Source organism: Triplophysa rosa, linkage group LG16 (genome assembly GCF_024868665.1).
Source record: "Triplophysa rosa linkage group LG16, Trosa_1v2, whole genome shotgun sequence".
Classification (NCBI taxonomy): domain Eukaryota; kingdom Metazoa; phylum Chordata; class Actinopteri; order Cypriniformes; family Nemacheilidae; genus Triplophysa; species Triplophysa rosa.
Genome location: NC_079905.1, coordinates 23,537,831 through 23,561,908, shown reverse-complemented (window position 1 = coordinate 23,561,908; position 24,078 = coordinate 23,537,831). Strand labels below are relative to the sequence as shown.

The 24,078-nt window shown below is 40.0% G+C and overlaps 1 protein-coding gene across 1 annotated transcript; it reads left to right on the top strand.

The window, feature by feature from the left end:
* Positions 1-15,478: 15,478 nt before the first annotated feature.
* Positions 15,479-22,904, top strand: LOC130567103 (SH3 and cysteine-rich domain-containing protein 2-like). Its single transcript, XM_057355015.1, has 11 exons — positions 15,479-15,689; positions 17,847-18,117; positions 19,655-19,749; positions 20,003-20,075; positions 20,666-20,754; positions 20,881-20,956; positions 21,383-21,432; positions 21,514-21,593; positions 21,678-21,729; positions 22,030-22,167; positions 22,551-22,904. The coding sequence occupies exons 1-11, from the start codon at positions 15,612-15,614 to the stop codon at positions 22,647-22,649; spliced, it is 1,101 nt and encodes a 366-aa protein (XP_057210998.1). The 5' UTR covers positions 15,479-15,611; the 3' UTR covers positions 22,650-22,904.
* The last annotated feature ends 1,174 nt before the right edge of the window (positions 22,905-24,078 follow it).

Here is a 24,078-nt window from a genome sequence, read left to right as displayed (position 1 = left end):
CTTCACTCACCTCATTCACTGCTTCACTCACACACTCACCTCATTCTCTGCTTCACTCACACACTCACCTCATTCTCTGCTTCACTCACACACTCACCTCATTCACTGCTTCACTCTCACACTCACCTCATTCTCTGCTTCACTCACACACTCACCTCATTCACTGCTTCACTCACTGCTATTTTTTTTTTGCTCCTCGTATCTTCATGAAACTTTTCGGGGTGATGATGTAACAAAGCTCTTCATATTAATCGTATTCCCTGAATTGTACTTCACCGCAGTCTGGCAGTGTCTGCATATTGTTTTTTGTCTGTCCTTCACCTTTTCTCCTTTCTCGTTTCTTGTCAAGGGAAAACCGAAATGCTTCCACACATCCGATTTATAATTCGCTTTAGCTTCAAAAATTTGTAAATCCGTTTCTATGCCACTAGCGGCATCCGCCATTTTCGCTCAACTTGATCTGTAGCGGGCGGCAGCAGAGCGCAGAGGATGATGGGCACGCATGGGTTGATGGGAATTGTAGTTCCCGCTTCCCTCAACTCAATCCATTCGGCTGAAAAAACTACACTTTGCCTGGAAGATCTACTGTATCGTCATGTGACTACGATAACATCGAAAAAAAAATACTATCTCGATACTTCGATATTTACAATACCGTTACATCCCTATTATTTACAACATTATAACTGGTAATGCACAGTTTGCGAAACTGCTTCGCACGCGTTCCAATCGCATATGTTCCTTACTCACTTATAAGGGCAGAGCACTTGATGTAGAGACTTTGGAGCGAGATGGATGATTTTATCTCATGATATAGCCATTTGGATGAAACTTGGCGAACGGAGTGATACAGGAACTCAATATTTCTCCATATCTTCAGATAGTTGTCCTAAAAATTCTGAAGCGATTGGTCAAAATTCCATTTTCAACGACACGGCGTGCCCTGGAAAGACAGTAATGAAAAATCTTCTGATTTATGTTCAGATTGCGAAAAGGATGGGGCTTCATGACATCCTTTCTGAGCGGAAAGGCCTCATCACCAATGAACATGTAGGGCATCACAGCATCAGTGTTGGGTAGGGTATCATTAGGGGGAACATGCAGTACACCAGTGTCCATAGCAACCCTTAGGTCTGACTGGGCAAACACACCTGCATCTGACACTCTGCCCTGGGTTCCTGCACTTGCATAAACAAACCTGTAGTTGGCATCAGCTACAGCCATAAGGATGATAGAAAACCTGGACTTGTAGTTGAAAAACATGCTACCACTCTTGGCAGGGGGTTGAATGAAGATATGTTTGCCATCCACAGCCCCTAAGCAGTGGGGAAAGTGCCACTTGTCAGCGAAGTCTTTTGCAATGGCCTTCCACTCAGATTCTGTGTTTGGTATCTGTGAAACGCAAATTGGACACATGATGATCAGCATAATGAACATCAGTCATTTTAGTCTATAGTTTATTATTATTATTATACCATCATCATTAGGCTCAAATTTTTCAGTTTCTCGGGAACAGAAAGCAAAGTATTTTACTTTCTCAACAACCAACTACAAGTAACCAGTGCATACTAACAATTATTTCATGCCTTAAGTACAACAGCAGGACTTCAGACACCTACATAATATTACTATAAAAAGATGTATATTTATAAATGTGTGACCATTACAGTTCTTTACCTTTAAGTATTTCTCACGTAGTACAGAAGTTAGGGCTGAACAAGTCTCCATTACAATTCTGCTAAGTGTTGTGTGTAGGGTCTGGTCGGATCAAAGTTTACCAGCTGGGATCATAAGATCGTAAAACACAGTAACCTCTCACCAGGGTTTCGACCAGGCACCAACGAGTCTGGTCCAACTGCCCTATCTCAACACCTTCATCACTGACCAGGACAGATTCCATTTCTCTCCCCTGGACTTCAAAGGAGGTTCTTGGGGGAGGACAGGACTGTTCACCAAAGTGAGAAAAGCCATGTGGCCCCCAGGGACTGAGAGCCTCAAATTCTTCCAAAAGAATGTCTCTTTCTCTCTCCTTAGCCACAAAAGACTGGTTTAAAGTGTATACACATGAATCTCCACATTGTATGCTTGCCTCTATGTTATTCTCCTTCACCTATAACCTCAAAGGCATATGTGCTTAGTGGTATTCTGTGTATATTTACATTCTTGTACAAACTACAGGTCAATGTAATTATAATCCTTTCATGTTTCATATCTAAATGTTCCCCTCTTAATTTCTTAGAATATGGTGTATAGCACAGTAATGTATTTTATACCATACTCATTTTATTCTATTCTAAGTCTATTCCTGCTCCAAACTCCCAGGCGACCATAAATGCAAATGAGCTAGTGTGCCGGACAAAGAAACATGTTTTCGCACCCAAAACTATCTCATCACATTAGATCTCCCACCTTGAAGGGGCGTGACGCCCCCGGTGTTAAAACTTCCGGGCACGCAGGAAACCGTGCTCGCTTGTGTGTGTTCGTGCTCGCTCGTGTTCGCTCGCTCGTGTTTCGTTCACCCTCTCGAGACCTGTCTCTCTCCTCGGAGACAGCTTCTTCCAGCAGTTTGCTTCGGCTAAGTCCGTTCTACCTTCATCAGCCAATCCGGTTCTAAGAAAGAACCCGCTCGCTTTGAACTCATCAGGACTCTGAAACCTTTTTCCATGCGCACCAGAACTTGTCTCAGCACAATCAGGAAGCCAATGCAAGTATCTTATCTATTTCTAATAGCTGCGCTTAAGCTTTGCCCCTTTTAAATAAGGAGATTGTCCTTGACGGTTTATGCAGATAGCTGATTTAATACTGCCACTCTTTGCTTTGTCTATTTCTTACATTCTTTACTGCTTTTACGTTTTATGTGTGTTTGTTAGTGTTTGGTCTTTGTTAGTTAGTTGGTTTGATTTCTGAAGTGGTACTGTACTACAGTAAGAATATTGTTTTTCCAAGGCCAGGAAAGTAATATTTCTTAGAGTTGATATACGATCTGCTGATCACTCGCTGGACGAGTACATTTAGTCTGTCGCTATTATTAATTCTGCTGCATCAGGTAAAGTGTATAAAATAGGTAATGGTTAATCATCATTAATTATTTGTATGTTACTGTGGTTAAACTCATAGTTTCCCCGAAAATACACTACATGTGCTTCCAATCCGATACTGGAAACTTAAAGAGTTGAAGGTTTCGCCTGTGAAAGTGAATATAAAATCTGAAATGATAAACTCATCCTTACAATAGTAATGCTGGGATGTATAGATGGATAAATGATGCGTAATGTCAATGTCCCAGTTGAAAGGAGAGTACAGAGAAAGGGGGTCTCAATTTGTGAATATATTTTTGTGCAAACCTGTTGCCAAGAACCGAAGTGTAACAGAAAGCCTGTCCTTGGGGCTAATGGCTTTTCTAAGATGGGTGTCCTTCTTTGTGATGTGTGGAGCCACTTTCTCCAAGAGGAAATGAAAGTCCTCCACAGACATTCTTAGAAGGTCCCGAAAGCCCTTCATATCATCCATCTACATTAAAACATGCACAATTTCAAGACCAGAAATGGCACAGTGATATCAGCTCATGAAAACAGTGACATATTTATTTTAAGTTTGGTGAACAAGTGAAGCTTTAATATGATCTATTTTTTGTAATTAGGTAGGGTACAGTATGTATCACTTTTTGTGATAGTCTGGGTAAAATACATGATTGTGTACTGTGAACGTAATATATTGAACTTGAAGATCTTATGATGAGCAACAATCCATTCAAACGCATAATCTTTCATCGACATAAAACGCAAAGAGTGAGGTCTGTTGCTTACCTCAAGTTCGCGTTGCAAAATAGATAAACCACATTGGCCGCGTCTTCCAAGCCACCTGCGCATCCATATTCACCGGCGTCTCTTTTTTTTAGGCGTTTCGACACACAGAACTTCGAGGATGGCCAAGGAAGCGCGTTTCTTCATGGAAAGCATGAAGCAAAGACTTCGCTGAAATCGCACAGTGTATGCCCGCCTTTAGACGGTCGGTCGGTCGAATCGGACTCCCGTGCCATATGTTCCAGGTATGTCTTAAGGAGGTAATCACCATGTCCCAACAACATCCAATGTTACGTCGTCAGGACGAATATGGGAATCACAAAATTACGTTGCTGGAACGTTATTATGGTACGTCGTGGCAAAACTGGCAACGATTATGGTCCGGTCCAGGTACGTCGTCACAACGTAACTTTTAGCTGGGATACTAACATACCAAGATATGTTGTTGTAATAGCTGTGTGAGGGAGAAGTTTTGAGCGTCATTGTTTATCTGGAACCGCTTTAATATTGCACTCGTCCAGATACTGGAGAGAAAAGAGCAAGAGCGCGTTTTACTCTTTTACTCAATGATGAATAAACTTTCAGTTAATCCGCGGGTCACATGCGTTCCGCACCGGAGAGCACGATCCGTACGGATCACGGTTCATCCCGCGATCCGTTTCACCACGATACCACAGTGGAGAGGAAGAGGAAATGCGTGTAGTAGAGTTGTTTGTCCATTTAGTACGGAAGCCGCTAGGTGTCCGTACTAAAAACATCCAGCACTGTGCTTTCCATTGTTGTCTCTAGACTGTGACAATTTAGGGGTAAACGTGACAGTCCGTCGGCATTTGCATGTCTGAGCGTTCTTTTGAACTCAATTTGATATCTGTGTCTGCCCAAAAACAGTGCCCATCTCTGCATTCGTGCAGCAGCTGTCAGTGGAACTCCTTTCTGAGGACTGAAAATAGAAAGCAGGGGCTGATGATCCGTAACCAAGGTAAATTCCTTTCCATACAAATACTGATTAAATCGCTTTAAACCCCAGACCAGGCTTAAAGCTTCTCTGTCTATCTGTGCATAGTTTGACTCTGCAGCACTAAGGGAGCGCGAAGCAAAGGCTATGGGGCGTTCCGTCCCATCACTCATCACATGCGACAACACCGCACCGATACCGTATGGTGAGGCATCACAAGCTAGCTTCACGGGTTTGTGTGGGTAGAAATGGGTCAACACTGTGTCTGACATCACCAGTTTCTTCGCCTCCTAAAATGCTCGTTCACACTGTTTTATCCACATCCATTTCTTTCCTGTCCGCAGTAATGCATGGAGGGGGTGTAGAACATTGGCAAAGTTTGGCAGAAACCGATTGTAGTAATTAACAAACCCAAGAAAGGACCATAGCTGTGAGATGTCTTTTGGTTGCGGTGCCTCTGCAACAGCTTTTAGCTTGTCATGACATTTGTGTAGTCCCTTTGCATCGATTTCGTGTCCACAGTATGTGATGGTGCTCTTGAAAAACTCACACTTATCACGTCTTGCCCGTAGTCCATACTCTTCCAGTCTTTGCAGGACACGTGTCAGATTCTCCAGATGATTGCAGTCGTTCTTTCCCGTGACTATAATGTCATCAAGGTAGCATTGTGTACCTGGGCATCCTTGAAGTACCTGCTCCATCGCCCTTTGCCATAGCGCTGGGGCTGAAGCAATGCCGAAAACCAGCCTATTGTAGCGATACAGTCCTTTATGGGTATTTATTGTTAGGTACCCTTTAGAGTCCTCCTCTATTTCCATCTGCAAATATGCTTCTGCCAGATCTATTTTGCTGAAAAACTGTCCTCCTGAAAGAGTAGCAAAAATAGCATAAGGAACTGGATGTGCCTTGTGAAACTTAGGAACTGCAGACTCCTCAAGAGTTATTATCCCTTTGATGTGTTTCAGAGTTCCAATACCTGGTTGGAACACGGCTTTAGCTTTACCCAGCACTTCCTCCAGTTGTTTCTGGGTACACTGTGAATCCGGGTTGGATACTTGTAGCCTTTTAATGGATTCTCAGTCCAACTTTAGCTTCCTCAGCCAATCACGTCCCCAGAGTGCTGGTCCTTCTGTCTGCACTACGTATAGATCTAGCTCAGCCTGCTGGTTGTTGTATTTTACAGTCACAGGCATCACTCCGAGGGGAACTATGGGCTCTCCTGTATATGTTTTTAGTTTGACAGGTGATGGTTTTAATTTGGCTTTCTTGAAATGTCTTTCAAACTCACCCTGCAACATCACTGATACAGCTGAGCCTGTGTCTAACTCCATTCTGACAGTTTATCCATTGACTTGTGGAGTTAACCAAATTGCCTTTGTCAAATCATTTTTCAGGTTGTAAATTTCCAAATTTGCCAATCCTGTATCGCTTTCGTCATCCGACTGTTGAGCAACAACATGCAACTCTTTGTATGTCTTTCTCGAGGCCTTGTACTGTCTTTCTCTTTCATTAAATGAGACATCCGAACGACATGCTCTTTGTATGTGTCCCACTTTGTTGAATTTCCTGCATGTTTCCATTTTAAATCTGCACTGATTTGCTTTATGTCCACCTTTGCCACATCGGTAACACGATTCAGTATTTTGCGTCGTCTTTTTGGGTTTGTACACAGTAGCTACCTTATTCACAGACATCCTCGCACCTGATCGCAGCTCCACTACGTCTCTAGCGGCTGTTACCATGGCAACCGCAATTTCAACGGCACGCTTAAACGTGAGATCTGCCTCCGTGAGCAGTCTTTTCTGGTTACTCTCATTTACAATGCCACAAACCAAACGGTCTCTCAGCGCATCATTCAGTCCATCTCCGAACTGACAGTGTTCTGACAACTTTTTCAGTTCAGCCACATAAGCTGCTATGGACTCCCCTTCATTCTGGTTCCACTTATGGAATCTGAAACGTTCCGCTATGAGTAGCGGCCTTGGAGCTAAATGTTCCTGCATTACTTTCACAATGTTATCAAAGCTGAGTTCCGCCGGCTTTAAGGGGGCAGTTAGACTTCTCAGCAACGCATAAGCTTTTCCCCCAATTGCACTTAACAATACTGACACGCGTTTATTGACATCGATATCGTTAGCTGCAAAATACTGCTCGATTTGTTCACAGTACATTGTCCAATCATCCGTGGCACTGTCAAATGACTCAGTTATTCCAATGTGTCCAGCCATCTTGCCTATTCCACTTACTTTCTAGGGTTACGTATCTCACTGTCCCTGAAGCTGCGTTTTCTTTTCTATTTTTATCTTTTCAGGCAAAAAAAACATCCAGCACAAAAAAAACAGGTATAACGGCTCCCAAGCTTTTTCTTCTGATTATAAAACATGAACGCTTCAACTGATGTCTTAACGCTTTATTTTTCTTCCAAAGGGTCAGCATCATACACCACAGACAACGTGAAAAACTGAAAAACGAACAAAATTACATTTAGACAGTTGTTATGACGATGTTTTGTCCATATCAAAGCTTATGACAAATAGACAACTTATTAAACCAATATTGATACACAGAACATTACATATAAATTGACAACGAAACCCCAAAATAAACATACAAACATAATAAACATACCGTGTGCATCATCCAATCAGAATTTCAGGAGACATTAGTGCTTAATTTTCAAATATTCCTGTTTAAGTCAGACACTAAATCCATGCTTTTCTCCTCGTGGTTCTAAAGTCACAAGGTCCTAACACGTGACATGCTCAAACTGACATTAAATTCGCTGACCTGTAGGTGTCACCTTTACCAAAATTATTATGGCTTAACATTACATCACCAAACACATATTTAACAATATATTACAAATACATTCACCACAAAATGCTTTCATAAAAGTAACTGAAATTTAAACACAAACACTAATTCAGTGACAGCTACAACAGGAAAAGCGGTTCAATGTAACATCCTTAAAATCCTAGTCGCCAATTGTTGTGTTTGTACCCCTGAACACAAATAAAGATGAGACGCCGATGGACTGTATTGTACGTTTTTACTAAACAAGGTTTTTACTACCACCTTACAGGGTTGGCCAACCAAAACAATACAAAGAGTTACTCTCTTAGAATGGACATTATGAACAATTACGGAGTTTCTTAAACACTCCATACACTACAGGGTATAACGACATTCGAACCGAACGATCCGCGATACACCTCCCTCGATACGAACCGCGAAACTCCCATGGCGTATCGCGAACCCCCGGCGCCATCCATCACATGCGTCAGCTGCGTGTGACGAGCGCGCTTTTCCTTGCGCAGGTTAGAGCATATCACTTCGCAAGCTGAAGCAGAAGTGCAGCAACTTTTGATCACGCTCAATAATGTGATGACAGTGCATTGTTAATGGCCAGAATGCACATAGATTGACAGAAACAACAAATTCATATTCAGTAACTAATTCACCTTAAAAGCGTCTGTGATATCTGTGTTTTAAACAGTCACGCGACTTTGCAAAAATACGCTGCCGTCAGGACTTTTTTCTACAAACCACAAAAGCACATTTAAATACGATTTATTTGTAAGTCGCTATTGATAGAAGCCAAACGTGTATCAATGCAGCTTTCATGAAGAATAATCACCAAAAGCCTTCAGGTCTCGCGGGTTGTTTGAGATATGCGCGCGCCCAGAGAGTCAGAGCACAAAATACTAAACAGAGTTCTCTTTCTTACTCTGAAACGGACATATAAACACAAAATAACGTCAAAATTCCCATATTAACAAGAAACCTTGTAAAGCAGTGGTCACCAACCCTGTTGCTGGAGATCGACTGTCCTACAGACTGCAGCTCCAACCCTGCTTCAGCACACCTGTCCGTAATTATCAAGCAAACCTGAACACCTTGATTAGATAGTTCAGGTGTGTTTGATTGGGGTTAGAGCTGAAATCTTAAGGACGGTCGATCTCCAGGAGCAGGGTTGGTGACCACTGTTGTAAAGGTATTCAGTTTGTTTCGTGACCAAACAGTTGGGAAACAAAACGTGTGTTCCAGTATATTGCGCGAGCTCTTAAAGGGGCAGCAGCATAATAAAGATCTCTGTTTATAATGTTCATCAAACAACAACGGACGGGCCCAAAAACACTCACTGATATTAAAGGAATTGTGTTCTCTTATATGAGTTGTTCACTACAAATAAAGGAAGAAAGTAGCTTTAAGAAATGTGCTTTAAATATGGTAAAGTGTTGAAAGAGAGTTTACATATACAATAAAATAATTCAATCGTAAACAATGATTTGTATTAATATGTAATCGATTTATTAACTAATTAAATACATTTCAATGAAGTTTCATTTGATTCTTTTTTCTTACCTCACCCCACGACTCTGGTGCTATTAAATTAAAGGCTGGTGCCACCAACTGAATAACTCTAGTGCCACCACTCTCAAGTGTTAAGCTTAAGTTATACTCGTGCGTAGGACGGCGTAGCCTACGCAGAGCCGCGTACCCTGTGCGCACCCTACGCCGTAGCCTGACGCGCTCCTCTCCAAATATGTAACAACGCGTCAACTCAACGCGGACCGCAAGCGCTGTGATTGGTCTGTTTGAACTCCTCCCTCGGGTCAAAAAACTCTGCGTTAGCATCATGTTTGCTCAAACGCATTTCCGAATGAATTATCTTAGTAAATTATTTGTGCTTCTGTATTTAACATCTCAAGCTGCAACAAAAGTGACCGTTTACTTGCCACTATCACTGCTAATGCTTCTCAAACGAGCTCATTCTTCTTCGGCTCTTGTCTTGGTTACACAAGTAACACGCGCGTGGACACTGACGCCTAGTGGTCATTGCCTGTCGACACGGACAACGACGCAGAAGTGTAAATGAAAACCGACACGTAACGGCGTAGAGGCTACGGCTAGGTCCTACGCACGACTATAACTTAAGCTTTAGTCTAGAGCCCCGTTCTGACAAGTTTAAGTTTACATTAGTGTTATTTATTTCATTTTTGTTTACCGAGGCTTACTGCTCTAAAAAAATATATAAAACTAAAGTCAATAAAGTTCAAGTAAACAAGTTAAATTATTGTTGTTGTTATTATTAAGTTAAAATGATTCTAGTGTTCTGTAGCATTGCTTGTGCCATGGCATGAACCCTGCTCTCACATCGAATCGAACCGAACCGTGAGCCTAAAACCGTCGTATGAACCGAACCGTGGCATTGTTGTATCGTTACACCCCTAATTATTGTGCAAACTAATGTTAAAGTTGTAAGAGGCAGACATTCTTTTTTATTATTTTATGTTTACCTCAGAAATGAATATGGCTGCACATATGTGAAAAAAAGCACACGAGATGAAACCCACACGACACATCTTCACATGGTTGACCTAATTAAAATGTATTTTCTTATTGCTAGAGTTACAGTAGCGCTTCACATATATTAATAGTCAAAGCCGCAGCAGTCAAATAAATAAAAGCATAAACAATGGTGCATCAGTTTTCTGAGTCCCCCGGAAACACTTCCGTTGTCGATTGTGGTACTTGCAGCGCGTTTCTGTATTTGTTTGTGTTGCGAGAATTTCGTGTGCTTTTTTCACATATGTAGTCCCTGGAGTTATGACGCTACCGTATAGACTGGACGCGAGAGGTGTGACAGAAGACAGTAGAACCTGCTGTGTCGGTACACGATCCGGGATGCCTGCACGATCCGTTCACGCATGCGCATAATGACGTAGTAGACAATTCTGTTTAGCGACGACACTGCACGATCTGTTCCACGCTTGAGCACCTTTGTACCGAGACTTTCACTACTGTCCACCTCTGGTCTCATGTCACTTCTGTGCGCACACTATGCGTTGAAATACTCTGTAACGTTTCCCCAGACTTGTTTGTAGTTCTTTCTTCATGTAAGTGCAGATAGTCTAGGCGGAAATGCATATTATGTTCCTTATTGTGTTCTGTAAACACCATTGAAGGGATTATTCCTCATTTAGATTATATAGATAGATATATTAGCCTATATAGACCCATACTAATACAAAACGAGTCGATTTAAAGTGAACTAATATTAGCAGCTTTTAATAAAAACCGTCTTTGACAATACTACTGACCTCAGATCGAAACACGGCAAGTTAAGTAGGCCTAATGCCATGCAGCAATGAATCGCAAAGGGGAGTATGGAGGAAACTGAAGGTTTGCAGTGACAGACTCTCAAGACTCAGACTTTATTCCACATGTAACCAAAATCGTGTATGTTCATGTAACAACTCCTTTATTATTTTGGATTGGCAACCACGTAAACACATCGTAATGCATAGCGTAAGCTACATTTTAAAACATCAAAATAGACCCGCCGTGAACTGTTAAATGAAAAACACGACGTAGCCTACAAAAATATGCCGCCAGTTGTGCCGTCTGGCCGTCAAGCGTTTCATCGCATGCTTGAACCAATAGTGTAGGGAAACCGTGAAGTTGTTTACTACGTCATTATGCGCATGCGCAGAACGGATCGTGCAGGCATCCCGGATCGTGTACCGACATGTGTCGGTACGACATGCTGATTATAATCAGTGATACTGTCTACACTGAATGCGTAATTTCCAATAGCAAACGGATTCCCCGTTCTATTTCTGACATTGTCCAAGCTCTTTACAACGTCCGCTTTATCACTTCAAGCTGTTGCGGCGCGGCACAGTCGTGTCCCGTATAACTTAGACACGGTGGCATGCTAATCACTTTTACACCAAATATACTTTAAAACAAACACCAGAGACCGCTTAGACATATGTTTCACATGCTAGGAATGCTAACATAATAGGCCTATATAAATATTAGGGCTGCAACAACTAATCGATAAAATCGATAATAATCGATAATGAAATTGTTGTCAACAAATTTCATTATCGATTAGTTGGTCTGTGACGTCACTTGCGAGCTGCGCAGTTATAAATCAAGCGCATCTTCTTCCCTTTTAAAATTACCGTTTTAGATGTGTCTCTCCGTGCAGCATGAGCTGCGCAGTTTTAAAGTCACACGTGTCTCTCGTGCAGCGCGAGGTGGCAGTTTAAAGTCACACGTGTCTCTCCGTGCAGGCGAGGTGCCAGTTTTAAAGTCACACTTGTCTCTCCGTGCAGCGCGAGTGCGCAGTTTTAAAGTCACACGTGTCTCTCGTGCAGCGCGAGGTGCGCAGTTTTAAAGTCACACGTGTCTCTCCGTGCAGCGCGAGGTGCGCAGTTTTAAAGTCACACGTGTCTCTCCGTGCAGCGCGAGGTGCGCAGTTTTAAAGTCACACGTGTCTCTCGTGCAGCGCGAGGTGCCAGTTTTAAAGTCACACTGTCTCTCCGTGCAGCGCGAGGTGCGCAGTTTAAAAGTCACACGTGTCTCTCCGTGCAGCGCGAGGTGCGCAGTTTTAAAGTCACACGTGTCTCTCCGTGCAGCGCGAGGTGCGCAGTTTTAAAGTCACACACGTGTCTCTCCGTGCAGCGCGAGGTGCGCAGTTTTAAAGTCAAACGTGTCTCTCCGTGCAGCGCGAGGTGCGCAGTTTTAAAGTCAGACGTGTTTTGCATGCATCTCTTCAAGCTGCGCAGTTTAAAGTTTAAAAGGGAGAGGTGTTTAAATGACAAAATTAAAGATTATATTAGTAAAACCCAATTTGTGGCGTTTGCACTTTGCAAAGTACATATTAGGCTAAATACCCTGATTTGGTGGTTTATTTAGTTCAGAGGTGGGTAACGAAGTACATTTACTTGAGTACTGTACTTAAGTACACTTTTTGAGTATTGTACTTAAGTATTACTTTTTCTGTTTACTTTTTACTGTACTTCACTACATTTGAATGACAAATATCTCACTTTTCATGGCACAAAAAAAATATTTCCTTGGCCGACCGTCCCCTCGCTCCCACGTTTGGGAGAGACTATTGTCAGTTGCTTCTAATATGACACACATGAATCAACTCACCATGTGTGTTAATTATGGAGACATTCACAACATTTTGGGAGAAGGCTAATGAGTTCAGTTATGTATACTTTTCCCATATCTGATTTACTTATCATAAGCAAAAGATGTAATTACATTTATATCTGATTAATCGAAAAAATAATCGACCAACTAATCGATTATCAAAATAATCGTTAGTTGCAGCCCTAATAAATATAAACCATAAATGCTTAAAAATCACTTACTTCTGGGCGACTCATGATCAGGCAGAAGAATGGTGACCTCCTGAGCCGCACGCTCGCGCCAGAAAACTACTGCAGCTCTGTAATTGGCCAAAATGCTTCTTTCGACTTTTCGGAGATCATCTACTCTTCCCTGTGGACCTACTTTCTGTACGATCTGAATTTCTGCGTTTTGAATTTTAGAAAATTGAATTTGATGTTCCAAATTTCTTCTTCATCTTGAAAACGTGAGGCTGTATTAAAAAAAAACTGGATATTTGCAATCTAAGAATTCAGAGCAATAAATGTTGTTTGAAAATGCATGCCTATAAAACTCTGCCTTAAAGAAAAGCAATTGTGTTAAATTTCAAATGTTCAATATTCAAGTAAAAAAATTCAAATTCGAAATCAAATTCAAAACTATTTTCACTCCCATATAATATTCAGTTTTGTTAAAAAACACTTGTCAATAATTCAGATTTACGAAATTCAAATTCAGATTGTTTTGTCATATTTCTGGCTCCATAGTTTCTGTATTTGTTCGTGTTGCGAGAATTTGCAGCGCGTTTCTGTATTTGTTTGTGTTTTGAGAATTTGCCGGGCATGGGTCGCCAAACTAATGAAGATGCTTTCTGGACTTGCTGGTGTTTTTTCGGTTTGCATGTGTTTTCTTCCGTTGCAGCGTGGTGACACCTAGGGCTGCTGTACAAAACATGGCGGCGAATTCAATGTATGTAGGGCCCATAGGCGTAATTTGCGGGTGGACGGGTGGGTCATGTCCCCACCACTTTTTGCCAAAGTCAATTTTGTCCCCACCACTTATTGGAAGAAATAAAAAATACGGAGTGTCTATTTACCGTGCAAGTAGCCCGCCTTGTAAGCAGAGGCTATTTATACTAACTCCACCCATCAGTTTCCAATTAGAATAGACAAAATGTAAAAAGGCACAGGAACATCGACTGCTTCAGTGGCGTAGGCCGTGAAGCATGTGTTATCTGCTTCATGTCGTCGTGGGTTCGGGTCTGTTGTTTGCCAAACTTTTTCATTTATCAGATTGTAAAGGTATTTATTTTGAATAAAATGATGAAAATATTTGAAAATGGCTGTTCAAGTCATACATGTACCAAACATTTTGTGCTTAATTGCACTTTGATGCTATATATTCGTCCTTATTGTTCTCGACATGCCGTTGCTATCGTCTATTGCAAGATTAATTACATTTTGATACTTGATAGAAAACTCCAATAAATGGAAAAAGTCACAACTTTGCAGTTTCATGAGTTCAAAACAAAATTTAGAAAGTTCGTTGTATATTTGTAGCCTATCTGGCAATGCCCGTAGTAATAAGTGAAAATAAGTTTTTTTAAAGATATTATTTTTCCATCTGTTCCCCCTGTATACTTGAATGTTTGTCCTTATTAGCAGGGGGTTCCCAAACGTCTCAATCCTTGACCCACCGACAGGTCATCTGTGTCAAACACCAAATTTTACGAATTTTATCATGAATTAATACGTTTAATTACGTACGGCAACAGCCATCCTTACATATAATAAAGCACAACATGCTTTAAATGATCTATTGGTGAAAACATGATATAGTTTAAAAACAAATGGAAACAGATCTGATGTGAAAATTTAGAATAGTGAGTTCAGCGGATTCGAACCTGCTTCACGGCAGTGTCAATATATTTTGTCATGCGTCCTTCGCACTAACGTTACACTGAAACCGTCGATAAAGCGGCGCAGTTTTTATACTGTTTCTAGAGGAGGAGTCACCTACATGTTTCGCACTTGTGACGTCCATGAATATTCCCAACGAGTTATTACAGAAAAAAATTATTAAAGTATTGTTTGTGTCGTCTTTGTCCCCACCACTTTTCAAAACAGTTACGCCACTGGTAGGGCCGCTCTGTGTGTAGATATAAACAGCTTATTCTAAGGTATTACAAACTTAATGGTTCAAGGTCTTTATACACCTCTGAAGAAATAGTTTTGTACATTATATTGTATTTCTGTCAATAGATCCTCCTAAAACCCCCGTATTGTTCCTTTAAGGAAGCTTTTCTTTATATTAAATTATCACATGTACTCCAGTAGATGGCAACAAACGAGTGTCTTTTATGTGTGAATAATGGAATTCTATTTACAAAAAGCCTTATTCAACTTTATCACAATCTTCAAATCTACTAAGCGTTTTTGTCACAAATAATAACAAATTGAATCCATTGTGAGCTTGACTTTATCAGTAAAAGGACATATATTTCAATAACTTGTTTCATTTAGCCTATAATTATATTTAAACGTTTATTTAAACCGCCCTAGACACCTAAAGCTGGTCTGGGGTTGATAATATGAAAAAACTGAATAAAGCCTAATACTACGAGATCGCAACACGGGAATTCCGTGTGATATAAGGGCTGTACATTAAGTGCTTAATAAAACGTGAAGAAAGGGAACAGAAAGATCGTTTTTACTGTCCTCCGGGCTTAAGGACATTAAGGCATTTGATCTAGTTTAAGTGTGTTTGTCAGATTTAGGGCATGCGTTCAGGAGGAGTGGTCTGAAGTAAACTGGATCACATCACTAGAGTGTGTCACTGTACAGCGCACTGTACGCGCGCGCGTGTCCGTGTTTGACTGGATCTGAGCAGAAAGACAGCTGTCTCTTTCACTTTATTCAAGTGTTTACTCTGGATCGTGGATGAATACCAGTAACGGCGCGGAGCGCGAGCTGCGGATCCATGAGCGCGCCGCAGACTCCAGCGGGACCGCGCAGAAGGTACGACACGCGCGTGTGCTGTGCTGTTCACATGATAAATCATTATTATGTTCAATGTTATGATTATTATTATTGTTTCACCTTATAGATATATGACTGCTAGCACCATTCATAACGGTAACAGTCACTGTCAGTAAATAAAGAAATAGGCTAACACTGTAGGTGCAGTGACCTAAAAAATGATTTAAACCACGAAAACCTCTTACTTTAGGCTATGTAATGTTTGTTAAAGTTATGTAGATCTTTCATTATAAAATACATCCCTTGCATGTCTCTTGCACACCCAGCAAACGCAGAACGTTCCCCTAACGTTAGTTTTTGGTTCCCTTTTGGGGTTTTTTGGGGGGAAAAATAACGTTCTAAGAACGTTCTTTTCAGGTTTTATCCAGAATGTAACGTTCCCTGATGGTTATTTTCTGGTTATTTTTGCAACCAGAAAATAACCAGAAAGTAACGTTCCCTGGTGGTTATTTAATGGTTATTTTTTGCAACCAGAAAATAACGTTCCCTGATGGTTCTTTTTTGGCTATTTTTTATGGTAAAAATAATCAAAACTGGTAAACGTCAGTGACGTGCAATACATAAATTATAAGATCACATTGAAAACCAAATGAAATTAATAAATGTGCCCTTTAATGGCTGAAAATAATAAACTAGTTAAGCTACATGAAAATACAATCATATATATATCCATGTGTATTTCTTTAGTGTGGTTGTCTGTTACTGTATGTGTGTGCGCTCGAGCACGTGCATTCTCCGCTCTGCCGCGCACTCCCGTCATTTAAAAATTAACGGTCATTTCGTTTTACCTCACCCACTAACACATTAGTTTAGCGGTTTATTTATTTAAATTTTTTATTTAAAACCGTACAGATTTGAGAGTAGACTTATATTTTCGTGATGTTCGATTGATTTGACACATCTAAATCAACAGACCATGATGTAAGGACTGAAACTCAGGGCTTTTGATTGTGTTATCTAAAGACGGAGCCGCGCTATACTTCTGTGGTGAGACAAGAATATTGTTAGCCTGAAGATAATTAAATGTTTATTCTTCTGTCAATAAAAATCTGCTTTAAATATTGTGTTGAAGTCATTGGTTATTTTATTTCAATATCTATAATGTCTGATGTTGAGGTAACGTTAGGCCTACACATAGTGTGGTTTTATTAGAAATGATATACTGTGCTGTTTAAATCTAAAATTAGGCTACTTCAGTAATGAAAAAGGAATTATTAGGCTAAAAGAATAATCTAATGCATTGATTTCATCCTCAATATTGTGTGGGATGATGTATTTTACTTATTTTAATTAGATTAACGTTAGACAAGCGATGGATAAAAACACAGCATGGATGTATTCATTACTGACCTGTAAACGGACCGAGAAAAATATTTTAGCTAACGTTCTGGGAACGTTCCCATAACGTTAGTTTCTGGTTCCCAGAAAGTTTTTTTAAGGTTTGTTTTTGGTTATCTTTACGGAAATAAAACGTTAGTTTCATGGTTTCTAACCCCTAACGTTAGTTTTTGGTTCCCAGAACGTTATGGGAACCAGAAACTAACGTTCTATTAACATAAAGAAAACTTTCCTGGAGAACCAAAAACGAACCTTAGAAAATAACGTTCTGGGAACCAAAAACTAACCTTAGGGGAACATTCTGGGAACCAAAAATTGTTAGCTGGGATACTGTAAATGTATTCAAAATATGTTTCCTGATTCTACATTAGGCTATTATTAAAACATTCACACGTGTTTTTATAACTGTCACAGAAAGTATCGTTTTTTTTACGTTTGATATTATTTACATTCATTATTGGTGTTTCCTTTAGTTTGTTGTTATGCCCTTTCCATTAAGAAAAATTCTAAAACTAAAACATTTGAATGATGGATAGTTTTAATCCTCAACAACAAATATTTAAATTTACTTTAAAAACATAACAGCTTCAGTCAGATTACATTCATTGCTGCATCCACCTACACCAGTTTTCTTGTTCTGGAACATTCCAGATACTAATGCATCCACAATCTAACTGCAAGCAGTAGACCTATAATGTATAATTGTATATAAATTAAACATTTGAATGAAACCATTGTTGCACTGTAGGCCTACATACTGCAGTGCACAACTCATAGTGTTTGTTTGTAATGTGCTAGCTTCTGCGTCTGAAGCGCTCGCTCACATTCATGAGGAGTAAAAGTGTGGAGAACTTCTTCCAGCGTTCTCAGAATGATGCTCATCTATCATCAGACATCATTCACAGTCCAAATGACAGCGCTGCCACGCCTTTCATCAGCATCAGCTCCAACCCCACAGCGAGCCCCGCCCCCTCTGCCATACAGCCACGCCCGCCACTCAAACACTTCTTCCTGGAACATGTGTTTCGGCGACCAACCAGCTGCCATCTGTGCAAGAACATTATTGTAGGTAAGCAGAGAGTAGGAGGTGTACACTTCATGATGTCATGATTCATTTTCACTTTTTGAGATCTTCAAAGTTACGCCACTCAAAGTTCACTGCAAATGGAGATATACTCTTTTAACAGAAAACACTTTTTAAGGACTACAAATTTCTTCCTGGTTAGTGACATCACAAACCCCTTGATTTACATAAACCCCGCCCCCTGTTGAGCTGCTTTAGAATAGATGATGTGCCGCTGGAGTAGTGTTTTGTTGTCACGACTGAGCTGTGTGCTTTTATAAGTCTTTTCAAAGATAAACTGATACAATCTAGTCTGTCACAATCACTGATATGACCTAATATTCTCTTCAATTACTTTATTATCCGCTGTGAAAGCTGCTCTGTGTTAAACACTGATTTTGTTTCCGTGCACATATCTCTCATACTGTTGTAAAACTTGAACTTCTATGAAACATTCTTTGAAGTTCTGCTTTTTGCATGATCTGTTCGTTTCATTATCTGATAACTGATAGACAGAACTGATGCTACTGTTATTACTGTTTATGTTTAAATAGGCCACCTTGTTGGTAGAAACTCTTTGCACTAACTCCGCCCACCAGTATCTGATTGGAATAGAGAAAGTGTCAGAACGCCACCATTTTGATCAGCAACTCCAGGGCGTAAGGTGGTGTAAAGTGTGTATAGCTCTGATGCTGGAGACCCGGGTTCAAATCCACCGTTTGCCAAAATCGCTCTTTTACTTTTTTCCATTACATGTCAGATCATGAAGGCATTTGTTTTCAATCAAATTAATTTAAAACTTATTTATTCATAAAGGTTGAGGGGTAGGTGTAGGACTTTATTATCTCAATAAGTTACAATCATTTTCATAATTTTTATAAATATAATGATTTACACTCTGTTATTATTGCTTATTAATACTTGATTCTGATTGGCCAGTTGTGACATTCCAAGTGTTGTTATTCTCAGATAACAACCTTGAAACGAATAACACCCTGTAACCCGCATGCTGCAAATCATTTTGACAGGTGCAGTTTAATATTACACAAAATTAAATGTAAATATGTCTTTTAATCACATATATGACATTATATTTACAAATGATTCAACTAAATTGCCTGTTCGTGACGTTTGAACGTCGTTAAGTAAACGGCTTTTCCTCGCGGAAGGTCTGCATTCGGTAAAAATGAGCAAATAAAATATTTCAAATTCACATTTCATGTCCAGATTGTTTCTCATGTGGCAAGTAGGCGTGTAATAAGCGGGATAATATACACGCAGCCGGCTGTTATCACAGAAATAAGCCCCTTCGGTGTGACACAAGACCCCCCGCTTCTTATTTCTGCCATAACAACCGCCTGCCTGTACATCATCCCTTACGTAATGTTTAATGCACAACAATACTGAGGTGCAAATAGTATCTGCCACAATTTATAAGTACCAGTAAGTACTATTTACACTTAATCTAAAGAAAATACTGGTTTTGGTTAGTGTAAATAGCACATCGCTAATAATAAGAATGAGTTATGTGGTTGTTTTTTAGGGAGTTCTAAACAGGGACTGCACTGTAAGACATGTAAGATGGGAGCTCATCTCTGGTGTGTTTCTGAACTCTCACAGCAAGCATGTCAAGGCAAAGTATGTTTGATCTGTCTCTGTTATTGTCACATCTCACTACTCTATTAGAAATGTCCATCTGAAATAATGTTCACGGTCAAATGTAAATATTTTGTCAAATGACATTGACTCATCCAGCTCATATGCATGTTGAGCTGCGTCTGTCCATAGATTTTTCCATTTTGATTCTAAAAATCTGTTTCTTCATATTACAGTGAGTTCTACTTTTTCATTTATTTGATTCTGTTTTTATGCTCTTGTTTCTTTCTATGAGTCTGGGATGTTCAAGAGGAATTTGAGTTCACCCTCGTTAAACAATAGTGGATTATGTGTTGTGAGGTCACAGGGTATGTAAGACACGCACACACACACACACACACACACACACACACACACACACACACACACACACACACACACACACACACACACACACACACACACACACACACACACACACACACACAAACCACACCACTTCTCACACACACAACAATTACGCATGCACGCACACACACACACACACACCACACACAACACACACACACACACACACACACAGCACACACACGGATGTCTGGTTTAAATTCAGGATTAAAAAAGGTCACACACACACAGCACCACACACACACACCACACACAACACACACCACACACACACACACACACACACAACACACCCACACACACACACAACACACACACACAAACACGCCGCACACACACACACACACACACACACACACACACACACACACGCGCACACACACACACACACACACACACACGATGTCTGGTTAATTATCTCAGGATATAAAAACAAGGTCACACGCACACACACACACACACACACACACACACAGTCTCAGTTATTAATGAAAGAATGTCAGTGTTGTGTGATGTATAATGCAGTGTTTTGTATCATTTGCGATGACAGAGGCTCAGGTGGACCCTGTGTACACTACACTACGCTTTGGGTTTTCTCTGGCTCGATCTAGTTTCTGTGAGTCTCCAACACAAAGCCTGGTGTGTATAAAGCATACAGTATATGTGTGTGTCTGTGTGTGAAACCTTCCAAAATGTTATTAAACCCAATATATAATTCAGTATTGTTGTTCAAACATTGAATGAAACGTGTATTTTGTTTGCGAGGATGAAGAGGACGAGCAGCAAATGAACGAATGTTTATCTGCTGACAGAGAAGATGTCACTGAACACTCAGAGAAAGGTCAGAAACATCATCTTTACAATGACTTCACTATAACACTCTGTTCAAGTCTAGTCTGTGTTTGCTGGAGAGAGAAAGATATCTAGGAGCACTGAATAAAACCAAAAACATTGCAGTATTACTGTAAAGCTTACAGAGAAATAAATGTGCATTAGAGCTGTCTGACGTCACATATACTTGAGTTTCACACATGTCTTACGTTCATTCTCAGATGACATGCTTGAGTGTTTTCGGAGCAGGAGAAAAGAGTCGTAGCACATAAATCAGTTTCATGTGAACACTCAATAAGGGCAAAAAATGCAGTGTGTTGTACGAAAGATTTCTACACCATCAGATTCCTTATAAGAACATAAGCAGAACAGCAGCACATTAAACTGCTTAAGAGACTTTTATTTTGTAGAATACATCGTTCTCTTTCATTGACAGATTTCTCTCAGTCTGAGAATGAGAAACATGAAGTGGATGAGATGTTAAAGGTAAAGTGTTGTTTGGAATTATTTTGAAGGGCTTCTGAAAGATTTGATGATATTTTGATAGTTTGAATGTTTTCTCTACAGGTTCCTAAAGTTCCCTCTCTTCACACTTATGTGGTGCTGTACAAGTTCATACCTCAAGAGCAAAATGACCTGGAATTACAGTGAGTGCGGGGCAGGCCGGGCCGGGCCGGGGGATATATCTTGAGTTATAGACAGTAATACATTTACTCTCTCTCTCTCTGCAGTCCTGGTGACAGAGTTCAGGTGATTGATGATTCTAATGAAGAATGGTGGAAGGTGAGGATTCATCTGTGTGTGTGTGTTCATGTTTGTATATCCCGGTGGGGACCTAAACCTGAATGCACACCAACTCATGGGGACTCGTGTCACTGTGGGGACCAAAATTGAGGTCCCCAGGGGCAAAAAAGCTTATAAATCGTACAGAATGATATTTTTAGAAAACCTAAAAATGCAAAAAGTTTTCTATGATCTTTAGGTTTAGGGAATAGAATATACAGTTTGTACAGTATAAACATCATTACGCCTATGGACTGTCCCCACGGAGATAATAAACCAGACCTGTGTGTGTGTGTGTAGGGTAAATGTGGTGAAAGGGTGGGCTTTTTCCCGGCTAATTTTGTGCAGCGAGTGCGTCCAGGTGAGAGAGTCTGGAAGGTAACACAAGGTGTCCATGGCAACAGAGATCTGGGTCACATGACTGTTAAAGAGGCACAGGTAACGAGCTGTCTTCTGAATCTAGCAGTGTCTGTTTAATGATCGCTTAACATCTTATTGCATTGAGCTACAGGCAGACGTCAAACATCATTGCATGCCCTCCTCAGCTTCTATGAATGAATGATATGTTCATGAGCACCTCTCAGTCCTGTACTTTCTGCTTTCTGGCTCGATCCACTCCCGCGCACTAAACCAATGATATTTAGTGAACTTTTCCTATACACACAGGAGGCCAGAAGATGATCTGATCTGCTGCTTTTTGATTCAAGTCTATTGGATCCTTTATTATTGTTGTCACTTTTGCTATTAGGTCACGTCTGGAGATGTTCATTCGGAGTCAATGATCCACCTGATCGATGGTTTCCTTCTGTTATTTCTCACAGATTTGTGTGGGGAAGAGTGAAGACACTGATGGCTTTCTGAAGCTGAGCAGCGGTAAGAAGAAAGGTCTGGTGCCGGCCGACTCTCTGGAGGAGATCTGAAACACATCTGTTCAAAACACCAGTCATCACAGACAAGACTGAAGTGTGAAATGAATGTCTTAACTGACATTAACATGCCCTGACATATCCTAAAATATAGACCAGTGCCATTGTTTTGTGTCAAGATGTACATCAAGAATGTGTTTGTATGAAGGCATTTTTATAAACGCAACTTAAATATCCTCATTTAGCTAAGCCTTGTCTGTGCATCCGGCTCTAAAAGTTTTATTTCATTGTTCCACAATAAACCTTTCATCTTTAAAGATCCTCTCTTTTTTAAGTTCATTTTTCTTAAAAGGGTTAGTGACAAACTTTTTTTTAGAAGGGGTGAAATGTTTTGGCACGTTATTCCCTTCAAATAAAAGCATAATCATTTCTGCACAGGTTTTAGGAAACAAATACATCTACTGTCAGAGAATATACACTCTAAAAATGGCTGGGTTAAAAACAACCCAATTGGCAACCCAGCGCTGGGCAAATATTGGACAGAACACATGCTGGGTTACACATTTTAACCCAGCATGCTGGGTTATTGAAAAAACCCCAAATGTAGTCATTTTAACTATTCATGTGTTTAATTCTGGGTTATTCCTCATTTCTCCTGTGCTTCATTGTCAATCAAGACAATTGACATTTATTTTTAAAAAATCTTTTTTATTTGACTGTAAAAATAATTGTTAATAAAAATTTAAACTTTTAAAGTCTTGCAGTAACAGCAATATTTATAGATTTGCTTAAATAAAAGAAAATAGTTGAATTATAATAAATAAAAAAAATCATATCAAACATTAACAAGCATTATAAACAACATGTAAATAAATAACATTCTCCACAATATGTAGCAACAAATGTCAATTAATAAAAATAACGAAATAAATAAAATATGGCTAATATCAAACATTAGCAGTATAGATAACACGAATGAATAAAATTATGCACAATTACATGTTGCAACAGACGTATGTCACATGTCAATTAGAACAATTATCAGTGAATTATTAAAATCATTCATGAATCAGTAAAAACATTAATGTGTAAATGTATACTTTCACTGTATTTAAATAAAACGAATACAGATATTAACAAAAACATTAAGGAAAAAAATACAAGTTAAGTTATTCCTCAGCAAGCAAAGAGCAGCGAAGAAATTGAATAGCAGATGATTAATTCTTCTCCATTTGAAGAACAACAGAGAAGTCTGGAGAAATTCCCAGGTAGAAGCGCATTGCCTGGGAAAGTTAACATCAAACACATAAAATGCTTTGAAACATACTGTACATCAACAGCTGAAAGCAGCGTGGTTTGTTCCAGAACATGTCCATTCAAAATGACAAAACCCTGAGATCGTCTCGGTTACGTTTGTAACCTCGGTTCCCTGATGGAGGGAACGAGACGTTGTGTCGAACCGACAGATGGGGTTCGTCCCTGA

What these genes read in the sequence shown, in the direction of transcription:
- LOC130567103 (XM_057355015.1), top strand. Translation starts at nt 15,612, where the DNA reads ATGAATACCAGTAACGGCGCGGAGCGCGAGCTGCGGATCCATGAGCGC. An exon ending in ATGTGTTGTGAGGTCACAGG is followed by an intron (nt 20,076 to 20,665) that starts GTATGTAAGACA and finishes TTGCGATGACAG; the next exon opens with AGGCTCAGGTGGACCCTGTG. An exon ending in AAGTGGATGAGATGTTAAAG is followed by an intron (nt 21,433 to 21,513) that starts GTAAAGTGTTGT and finishes TTTTCTCTACAG; the next exon opens with GTTCCTAAAGTTCCCTCTCT.